Source organism: Clarias gariepinus, chromosome 2, assembly GCF_024256425.1.
Source record: "Clarias gariepinus isolate MV-2021 ecotype Netherlands chromosome 2, CGAR_prim_01v2, whole genome shotgun sequence".
In the NCBI taxonomy this organism is placed as follows: Eukaryota; Metazoa; Chordata; class Actinopteri; order Siluriformes; family Clariidae; genus Clarias; species Clarias gariepinus.
The window spans coordinates 818,598-829,679 of NC_071101.1; the positions used below are offsets into that span (position 1 = coordinate 818,598).

The following is an 11,082-nucleotide window of genomic DNA, read 5'->3' on the forward strand; positions in this document are numbered from 1 at the left end:
TAACCTATAAAGGTTCTGGGATATTGAGGAATCATTTGCATACATGAACTGAGACACACACACACCTACGACGTTATGCACGATGTAAACGTGGACAAATTGAGCTATTCTGCTGAAATAGCTTTAGCATTTAAATGCAGATACCAGCACAGAGTGTCTCAATAATAACACACAACAGCACTAAACACCTCAAAATGTATTATTGAAATGATTTTATTGAAGTAAGGCCATTCTGTTTGGTGATGGGGGGGGGGGAGAGAGTCTCATTATATATGCTATAACAATAGTACCACTAAAATATTTATCATGTACAGAGAAACATAACTATCATGCAAGTTTTGATGTAGGACAACGAGTTTTAAATATTCTCTATTAAGCATACTTCCTTACTATTACTTTCTTAAAATAATCTCAAGCCTTATCTACTGCATTTGTAAACTAAAATATCAGCCCAACTCAGTGTCAAAATCTGTAAGTCATGATATAAAATGCATATTTGCTTTTATGTTTTTAAAAAAACATAGACTTTATTTCAATTGTGTAATACCAAACCACCCAAAAAAACTGACTTCCGAACCTTTTTAAATGCCAAATATCATAGATACATAATGTATTGTGAAAGCTTTTCACTGCAGTCAATTTGTGTACGAAAATGTGTAAAAACCCAACCCTATTAAAAATATGGAAACTTTTCGAATATGAAAAAAATATGGCCGACTTTTCTGAAACAATGAAGTGGCTCTTAAAAGAGCCTTTGTGTATATAAGACGTAACGTAAGATGTTTAAGCGCGCTCTCCGCGAATACGGCGGGCCAGCTGAATGTCCTTGGGCATAATGGTCACTCTCTTGGCGTGAATAGCGCACAGGTTGGTGTCTTCGAACAGACCGACCAGATAGGCCTCACTCGCCTCCTGCAGGGCCATGACAGCCGAGCTCTGAAAGCGCAGGTCGGTCTTAAAATCCTGAGCGATTTCTCTCACCAGGCGCTGGAACGGCAGCTTACGGATCAGCAGCTCGGTAGACTTCTGATAACGGCGAATCTCCCTCAGAGCCACAGTGCCGGGCCTGTAACGGTGAGGCTTCTTCACGCCGCCGGTAGCAGGCGCGCTCTTGCGGGCAGCTTTAGTGGCGAGCTGCTTTCTAGGCGCCTTACCGCCGGTGGATTTACGCGCGGTCTGCTTAGTTCTTGCCATCGCTTACGAGCTGCTTGTATTTCTTTAGAGAGAAAAACAAAATGAGTGACACGAGAGAGCGCGGCCTATTTACAGCCTAACGCTCGGCTGCGCTGATTGGGCGGCTTGAAAGCGCCGCCTGTCATTGGTTCCAACGTGTTACGTCACTCCGTAACGTGACGAGGGTTTACTTTTATTGGCTGCTCTTCTCCCACTGACTCGGTTTGAAACTCCCCCATTATCTTTATGCAAAACCGAGCGCGCTGCTTGCGTTTTAAAACAAAATGTACCATAACCCTAAGTTATTTACATGGTTATACTTGTTTTGTACATTTACATCTCAAAATAGTCACATTTATAGTGCAACGTTAAAACATGGCAGCAAATTTCATACACATTTTATTCTCATTCTAAAAGCCACATGAGGCTTTTTGTCGTTCCTGACCATCACATTCCGCTTGTGTAAGGTCCGCTAGCATTCGGTAACTTTAAACAAAGTAAAGCATCACATACCTCATTGGTCGGAAGAACTCGAAGGGAGATAAAAAAAACTAAATCTTGTATTCATTCCATAAAAGTCTCCTGCAACACTGTAGCTCAAAATATTACTGTCTGCCGAACACAACTCTCACATGGACAAGTATATAGTGTCGCACACAATTAAACCCTGACTCGCCCCTGACTGGAGAACATTGGTTCTACTCTGAAAATACTAGTCAGATCTCATTCTTGCTCAACTAAAATAGACTTAAAAGATAAAACACATATTTAACAAACTATTTAATTGACAACTGACACTGTAGAATTACTGATGCTAGTAGCTACACATTATATAGAATAAGTCTCAAACGAACAACTTTTTTCAGGTAGCCTTATTACAAAATATTTATAATTCCTATTCATTCGCGTATTACAACAGTGTTTCTGAAAAAACAGGAAAAAGCACTTTCAAAGGGAAAATGGGTGGCTCTTAAAAGAGCCTTTGGGGACTGAAACGCAGCAGTGGGTGAAATTACTTGGCCTTGGCCGGCTTCTCGGTCTTCTTGGGCAGAAGCACAGCCTGGATGTTGGGCAGCACACCACCCTGAGCGATGGTCACTCCGCCGAGCAGTTTGTTCAGCTCCTCATCGTTACGCACGGCGAGCTGCAGGTGCCGGGGAATGATACGGGTCTTCTTGTTGTCGCGGGCGGCGTTACCAGCCAACTCTAGAATCTCAGCAGTCAGATACTCCAGCACAGCGGCCAAGTAGACCGGAGCGCCGGCACCAACGCGCTCAGCGTAGTTCCCTTTACGGAGGAGCCTGTGGACTCGGCCCACGGGGAACTGCAGTCCGGCTCTGGATGAGCGAGTCTTGGCCTTGGCACGAGCCTTTCCACCGGTTTTGCCTCTTCCAGACATGATTCACTACGTTAACGTGTTCGAATAGAAAATGTAAGCAATCATTCTCTAGTGCTCTCTAATATAGCCTAAACTGCTGCATCCTCATTGGCTGCAATCGTTGTAACAAACCAGCCAATCACTAACACGCCATTGATTTCCGACTTCTCTCCAACCCCGCCCCATGTCTCATCAAAAGATAACAGAAATAGAGTTTTGATGTTTTCATTTTACACGCATTATTAACACTCATATCATGTAATTGCAACATGTTGCATAACATGTCTACTCAACAGTTTGATCAGGAACTATCTGACCATTTTGATTCATACACATTCAAATTCCGTACAAACTTAAAAAAAAGTATAAAATTAATATATTAACAAAATAATTATTTTGATTGTGTGAAGCTGCTTTGGGGCAATGCCAATTGTTAAAAGCGCTATACAAATAAAATTGAATTGAAATAAAATTGAATTAAAAACCTCGTATACTTCCGGCTAACATGCATTTCAATACTCTTACATGACTAGATTGAAGTGTAAACTAACTAACAAATTCTCGAAATCATAAGACTCCATAGAATCGTATAGTATTAAACAGCATGGTTAATTCTATTTATGTAGTTCGACAAAAAAAGTGGGTTATTGCTCATTAAATGACAACATAGGTGGCTCTTAAAAGAGCCGTTCAGGGGGAAATATGAAAGAAATAAACTTAACAAGTTTACTTCTTTTTAGGAGCTGCCTTTTTCGCCTTGGGCGCTTTAGGCTTGGCAGTCTTGGATGCTTTAGGCTTGGCAGTCTTGGGCTTAACCGTCTTCGCCTTCTTGGGGCTCTTCGCTGCCTTTTTGGGGGTCGCCGGCTTCTTCGCCTTCTTGGGGCTCTTGGTGACTTTCTTGGCGGCAGCGGCGGGTTTCTTTGCCTTCTTAGGAGACTTCTTGGCGGCGGCGGCGGGTTTCTTGGCCGCTACCTTCTTGGGCTTCTTCGCCGCCGCGGGCTTTTTGGCGGCCGGCTTCTTCGCTTTGGGTGCGGTTTTCTTGGCTTCGGCCTGCTTCTTGTTCAGCTTGAAAGAGCCAGACGCGCCGGTGCCTTTGGTCTGAACCAAGACCGCTTTTTCCACCAGATTGTTGACGGCGAGCTTGACGCGGGACTTATTCTTCTCCACATCGTATCCACCGGCAGCCAGAGCTTTCTTCAGGGCGGGGAAAGACACGCCGTTCCTCTCCTTGGACGTGGAAACCGCTTTGACGATCAGCTCGCCGACGCTAGGCCCGGCTTTCTTTGGCCGCGAAGCTGCTTTCTTCTTGGGCGCTTTGGCCGGCGCGGCGGCGGGCGCGGGAGCCACTTCTGCCATCTCTCTCTCTTTTAGGGATCTAAGTAGAATAAACGAGTATAACGCTGAGCGCGCAGTAAAACACTGGAACCTCCCTCCCCTCTGATCTTAAAGCACATATGAGAGCGGTGTAGACTCAACCAGGCAGCCGCTGAATGACTGAGCTTCCGTCACACGATAGCGAGTGTGTTTTCTCCGGACATTTCTCTGCGAATATCCGAGTCCTGACTGCAGATCTCAAGCGTTCAAGCACACGTTTAGTGAGAAAGGCCTTTCCTCTTTCTTCCGAGGCCCGACACGGTCAGTTAGACAGCCGCACTCTCGCGCAGTAGCCATAAACGTGCGCCGCGCGCCTGCAGCTCGAGCCGGCGGACTGCGCATTTCGTGCGTGTCGTGTGTAAAAACCGGACCAAAACAGGTCGCACCGCTGTAAGAACTCTGGTCCGAACTGAAGGCGAGTCCTGTCAGTGAGCCTGATGTGTGAGCACTGGCCGAGCGCTGTGTGTGGGATATGAAACAGAGCTTGTTTTGGTCTGTGTAAAGCACAGCTTAGGGGGACAGGTTGAGAGAGCCAGAGAGAGTGTGTGTGTGTTTATTTGTTAGACCCTGTAAGTGCAAGAATAAAACGCTAACCGCTAAGCCACGATTTTGATTAGTTACCTAAATGAATATTGAAATATATTTTTAATGTCTAATCACAACTGTTTCAACCTGTTGAGGGTGAATTATGAATAGTGTTAGCCAGAAAAAATTACACACAGTCGGTCATTCCTATGAAATGTATGATGTGAAGATAAAAACACTAAAATGATATTCTATGCAATGTGGTTAAAGATTGAATTATTATTATTATTATCATTATTATTATTATTTTTATTTTAACTTTAACTAGTTTTCAAATTTTAAAAAATATTAAGCAATCAAACATTCTATATGACATTTAATAATCAGGATGGTGCCCTACTTTATTCACTTTATTCATCTTCTATACTCACTCACTCCACTGCCTGTGAAGTACCTGGAGGAAAGTAACATAGGAAGAACATGCAGACAGTGTGAATTCAGATCTGAGGTGGAAATCGAACCCTGGTCCCCACAGTGCCTAACCCAAGTATAACAGCGTCAAATTTCCCCAAAGCAAAATACCATGTTAAATTCATTATCTCTTCTCAAAAAGAGGATAACACTACACAAACTCATGGCAAATGTAAAAGGCAGTTTATTCTGCTGTGTGAATTCAATACAAACAGAAAAATAGGTTGACTGTTATTAAAGCAAATTAATACATTTGTATGTAAATACCATGCGACTTTTCACTCATGTTGTTGGTAATAATTTTTTTTTAATACCTTTCACCTTTTAAAACATTTTTTGTAAAGATTAAATACAAAATGCTGACAGAAATGTTAACAGATGGAAAAGGTGCATTGAAAAGCAAGGAGATTATATGGAAGTTCAAGTTCAAGTTGAAGTAGGCTTTATTGTCACTTCAACCATACTGTATACAGTTAGTACACAGTGAAACGAAACAACATTCCTCCAGGACCAAGGTGCTACATTCAACATAAATTTACAACATAAATTAACAGAAGAGCTAAAACTAGGTAACTAAGAGACCTAGTTAGCTGGCTAGCAGAGACAGGACAGAGAGACCTGACAACATACCTTTTTTTTTTTTTTTCAATCAACATAAATTAACAAAGACTAACTAGCTAACCTATAGCTAACCTTTTTTTTTTTTTTTTTTTACTGACAACAGACAACATAAAGTGCACGTGCAAATGTGCAAACAAGAGCAGAAAAGTAACGGTGTGACAAACACATCATAACATAATACTCTGTGGTGTCCAGGTTGATGAGCTGAGGTAGTGCAGGACCAGTAAACGTTCCTTAAAGTAGCAGCAAGAATTAGGAAGTTAGTGCAAAAAGTAATCCAGTAATGAATATTGTGCAAAAAAGAGCATTTACAGGTTGGTGTGTAAATAGTTTGGTAGTGTAGCTCAGTGTGATTGCTCTTGTCTTGAAGTCAGTCCAGTCTGTTTTGAGGTAGTTGAGTTAAGCTGAGTGATAATGTTTGTGTGTGTGTGTTGTGTGTGTGTGTGTGTTGTGTTTTAGCCTCTGCTCTTCCTCTGTACGCTGACTCATCGTTCTTGCTAATGAGACCCACCACGGTCGTGTCATCAGCGAACTTGATGATGTGATTCGAACTGTGTGTTGCTACACAGTCGTGAGTCAGCAGTGTGAACAGCAGACAGCCCTGTATTGGTGCTAGAGGTGCAGTTCCCGATACGTACTGACTGAGACCTTACGGTCAGAAAGTCCAGGATCCAGTTTCAAGTTTCAAGTTTTATTGTCATATACCGATAACAATGAGGCATCATTACCATAATGTTTCCCAACTTTACATAAACATATAAATATAAAAATATATATGATCATATTATTGCAAAGGTATTTGTATGTGCAAGTAAGCTTTAAGATAATTTAGTATTTACATGTAACAGTGCAAGGTGCAATGAAGTATTTTGAATATGGTTGCTTTACGTCTCAGGAAGCTTCAAGGTGCTTCATGTTGTCTCGGTAGGAAAGAGAGCAGATACAAACTGTTGACTTGAGATTCAGACTGTGTTCCATAAGGCTAGAAAAAGAGACATTTAACCTGACAGAAAGTGTTTGTGTGTGTGTGTGTGTGTGTGTGTGTGAGAGAGAGAGAGAGAGAGAGAGAGAGAGAGAGAGAAAAAGAGAGTCAGCAGAGTGAGCAGCAAAAATATCAGCTCCTGAACAAACTTAAAATTTTAGTTTCAAGTAGAAAACAAAAAAATATCAACTTAAAGCTAAACAACCTAAGGTATGGAGTTATATCCCGGACGATATTCAAAAGGAATTACAAATTGCATTTGCAATTGCGTTCTCATATGTGGACGTAATTCAAATGCAATTGCAAACTTCGCATTACCGTTTGCTGTTTCGCCTTCATGAACGCACACTGACTGCCAAATTTCAAATAAAAAAGAAAAGTCCATTTGCATTTGTATTTCCCATGTCTTACAAGTCATGAGACGGGATTGTGTGGGAAGTGACGTCCATTGCAGTCGCCGACCAAGAGGGGGGAATTTGAGCAATTTTTGTCACTGCAGTGATGTCACACCCCACACAATCCCGCCCCACAGTATAGACCCGCCCCTGACGCTTCTTAAGTTCTCACTCACCTTTTGCTCAGGATGTAAAGCTCGTGCCATGGAGCTGATTGTTTACATCAGCGTGTTTAATGGTCTAAATGAGATGCTATCCCTTTTAATGACTGACATTTACACTCGGCTCTGCATTTTCCAACACTCCAATAATATAAGCACTGCTACAAAGCTATAAAGCTACTGCTTACTGCTCTAAAGAGTAACATCCAATTAATTTCACATACACTATCTGGTATGTGTTGCAAATTCGCAATTATCACGCTATAATTCACTGTATATTCCATCATGATTCAATTCAATTCAATTCAATTTTATTTGTATAGCGCTTTTAACGATTTACATCATCACAAAGCAGCTTTACACAATCAAAAGAACTAAGTTTGTATGAAATGTGAATGTGTATGAATCAAAATGATATGATTGTCCCTGATTGTCCCTGATGAGCAAGCGTAGGACGACGGCGACAGTGGCAAGGAAAAACTCCCTGAGATGGTAATAGGAAGAAACCTTGAGAGGAACCAGACTCAACAGGGAACCCATCCTCATCTGGGTGAAAACAGATAGCAGGGATTGATGTGCATAATAATATGCGAGACTGAAAGTTCAATATAAGAGGAGATGTGTAAGATTAAAGACCAGTTTGTTCCTGGAGGCTCAGGTAGACTGTGAAAAATTTCAGTCCTGAACTATTGAGCGACTGAAGTCACAGGTCCTCAGAGAACAGCATTCTGCATCAGTCGAGGACAGGACCACCTTCATGGAAAAGTGGAACCAACCCTAGTCACCACACGCATTCCAGGCAGACCACACATGGGGAATCCATGTGATAAGATCTCCAACCAGAAGCAGGACTCCAGGATGAGTTAGAGAGGTCCAGCGGGCAGAGGGGGTCTGGATCACTGGCAGCTCAGGAGTGACATGTATAGCTCGACAGAGAGATACGTAGAGGAAAAAGGAGAGAGGGAGAGAGAGAGAGAGGAGAGAGCAGAAAAGAAGAGAGCAAAGAGATGGAGAAATAACAGTTAGGTATGGTCACAGTCGAACAATGTAAAAAGTGAATGTATATTTAGTGCAGAGTGCAAGCAGAGACTCCGGCAGGACTAACTATGACAGCATAACTAAAAAGGGAGAGCCAGAAGGAAACACAAACATGAGGGCTTCCAGAGATGTAAGGCAACCAATCACCTCACCGTCAACAAACCTGAGTGATCAATGAGAGTGAGGAAGACAGCATCCAAACATACCCGTTCACCTAATACTCTACGTCCATGAGTCCCCCAGATCTGCTCCTTTACCTAAGGCTAATCTATTTATAAAAATGCTTGGCTAAATAAATAGGTTTTTAGCCTGGACTTGGACACTGAGACTGTGTCTGAGTCCCGAACACTATTTGGAAGACTATTCCATAACTTTGGGGCTTTGTAAGAAAAAGCTCTGCCCCCTGCTGTAGTTTTAATAATACGCGGTACTGACAAGCAGCCTGCATCCTTTGATCGAAGTAGGCGTGGCGGATTGTAAGACACTAGCAGTTCACTCAGATACTGCGGCGCGAGACCATTTAATGCTTTATACGTCAAGAGTAGTATTTTAAAATCGATGCGAAATTTCACAGGAAGCCAATGCAATGTAGATAAGATAGGGGTTATGTGCTCATATCTTCTGGTTCGAGTGAGGACTCTCGCTGCTGCATTCTAGACTAATTGAAGCTTGTTTAAGCGCTTAGTTGAACAACCAGACAGTAAGGCGTTACAATAATCCAACCTAGACGTGATAAAAGCATGAACTAGTTTTTCTGCATCGTTTAGTGACAATATATTTCTTATCTTGGCAATATTTCTGAGGTGAAAGAATGCTATCCTGGTAATATTATCTACAGTACATGTGCTTCAAATGAAAGGCTTGAATCTATAATCACACCGAGGTCTTTTACTGTTGCACTTGATGGAACAGAAAGGCCATTTAAAATCACATTGTGATCAGAAAGCTTACTTCTAGCTGCTTGTGGTCCTATGACTAGAACTTCTGTCTTATCAGGATTAAGCAGAAGGAAATTAATTAGCATCCAATCTCTTATGTCCTGCACACATTGCTCAACTTTAGTAAGCTGGTTTTTCTCATCTGGTTTTGCTGAAACGTATACTTGTGTGTCATCAGCATAACAATGAAAACTAATACCATGTTTACGAATTATGTTGCCTAGAGGAAGCATGTAAAGGGAAAAAAGCAGTGGGCCTAAAACAGAACCCTGTGGAACACCAAACTCAACTTGAGAACATGAGGAATGGTCACCATCTAAATCTACAAACTGATAACGATCAGTCAAATAGGATCTGAGCCATAAGAGGGCCATTCCCTTAATTCCTACTACATTTTCTAATCTGTAAAGGAGAATATTATGATCAATAGTGTCAAAAGCTGCACTGAGGTCGAGTAACACAAGTATAGTGACACAACCCTGATCAGAGGCCACTAGGAGGTCATTTACTACTTTAACGAGTGCTGTCTCTGTGCTGTGATGAGGCGTAAATCCTGACTGATACAATTCATGTATGCTATTCCTATGTACAGTAGATATGAACATAGCTGTTGTGATACTACCTTTTCCAGAATTTTAGAGATAAACGGGAGGTTTGATATCGGCCTGTAATTGGAAAGCTGACAGGGGTCAAGGTCAGGTTTTTTGATTAGTGGTTTAATAACTGCTAATTTAAGGGATTTAGGGACATACCCACTGCTGAGTGAACAGTTAATTACTTTTAACAGGGGTTCTGTTATTGCTGGAACTATCTGCTTGAGAAAATGTGTCGGTATCGGATCTAATTCACAGGTTGATGATTTTGAAGAGGAGATGAGTGAAATTAGTTCACTCGCTTCAAGGGGAGTAAAGTATTCTAGGTTCTGATGTGATGTGATTAATTTATCATCTGTATCACTTAAATTGTCTGGTTTTAAAGCCTTAATTTTTTGCCTAATATTTATGATTTTGTTATTGAAAAAGTTCATGAAATCCTCACTACTGTATGTTGGTGTTGTGGAGATTTCTGCAGTGGTCTTGTTTTTAGTTAATTTAGCTATGGTATTAAATAAAAATCTAGGATTATTTTTGTTATTTTCTATAAGAGTGGAGAGATACATTGACCTAGCAGCACTGAGAGCTCTTCTATAGTTCAGGATGCTCTCCTTCCATGCTATTTGGAAAACTAACAATTTAGTTTGACGCCATTTGCGTTCTAATTTCCGAGCGGTTTGTTTTAGAGTGCGTGTGTGATCGTTATACCAAGGAGCAAGTTTCTTATCTCTAATCATTTTTCTTTTAACTGGAGCTACATTATCTAAGCTATGACGAAGTGTTGACTCTAGATATTCGGTCGCTTGATCGAGTTCTGTGAAATCAGATGGCGATCCAATCAAAGTTGATAACTCTGGAAGATTATCGATAAAGCTCTGTGTGGTATTTGATGTGAATGTACGTTTAAGGCGGTAGCGCGGTGCTGTGCGTACATTATTACTATGAGATACTTCATGATAAGTCCTGGAGCTGCACCGGCATGGTTCTGTGTTCACTGTGTTTCTGGGCTAGTGATGGATCATTCATGAACGATTCGTTCTTTTTGAACGAGTCTTTAACATGTAAAACACAGACACTCCTACCTCCGTAATTAACACGGAGATGTTAGTCCCATCCGAATGCATACATGAAATGACAGACGTCATAAAAAAAAAAAATCAAACTCAAACGCCGTTTGAAAAACTAGTCCCGTCCGAATAGGGCTTAAGTCATTTCAAATATTCTTAGTTGTGTTTATGTCCTTGGCAGCAGGTAAACCGAGTTTAGTAAGTGTTTCCTTAAGCACTGTGATCTTGTAGCTCGAGTGTTGGAGGTTCAAATCATGCTTCAGGTCTGTGTGCGGGGAGTTTGCATAGTCCCCCTGTTCTTGTCGGGTTTCCTCCCGGTACGAGCGTTTCATACCAAAATCGTTACCAAATTGCCCATATTGTGTG

General features: G+C 41.5%; 3 protein-coding genes across 3 annotated transcripts; all 3 read right to left on the reverse strand.

The window, feature by feature from the left end:
• Positions 1 to 770: 770 nt before the first annotated feature.
• Positions 771 to 1,205, reverse strand: LOC128543109 (histone H3). The gene has a single exon (XM_053513447.1). It carries the CDS (start codon positions 1,192 to 1,194, stop codon positions 784 to 786), a length of 411 nt encoding a protein of 136 aa, XP_053369422.1. The 5' UTR covers positions 1,195 to 1,205; the 3' UTR covers positions 771 to 783.
• Positions 1,206 to 2,168: 963 nt separating this feature from the next.
• On the reverse strand, positions 2,169 to 2,583 carry LOC128543128 (histone H2A-like). Its single transcript, XM_053513472.1, has one exon. The coding sequence runs from the start codon at positions 2,570 to 2,572 to the stop codon at positions 2,186 to 2,188; it is 387 nt and encodes a 128-aa protein (XP_053369447.1). The 5' UTR covers positions 2,573 to 2,583; the 3' UTR covers positions 2,169 to 2,185.
• A 694-nt stretch (positions 2,584 to 3,277) lies between these two features.
• On the reverse strand, positions 3,278 to 3,927 carry LOC128543179 (histone H1-like). The gene has a single exon (XM_053513540.1). The coding sequence runs from the start codon at positions 3,905 to 3,907 to the stop codon at positions 3,278 to 3,280; it is 630 nt and encodes a 209-aa protein (XP_053369515.1). The 5' UTR covers positions 3,908 to 3,927.
• Positions 3,928 to 11,082: the final 7,155 nt, after the last annotated feature.

What these genes read in the sequence shown, in the direction of transcription:
- LOC128543109 (XM_053513447.1), bottom strand. Translation starts at nt 1,194, where the DNA reads ATGGCAAGAACTAAGCAGACCGCGCGTAAATCCACCGGCGGTAAGGCG.
- LOC128543179 (XM_053513540.1), bottom strand. Translation starts at nt 3,907, where the DNA reads ATGGCAGAAGTGGCTCCCGCGCCCGCCGCCGCGCCGGCCAAAGCGCCC.
- LOC128543128 (XM_053513472.1), bottom strand. Translation starts at nt 2,572, where the DNA reads ATGTCTGGAAGAGGCAAAACCGGTGGAAAGGCTCGTGCCAAGGCCAAG.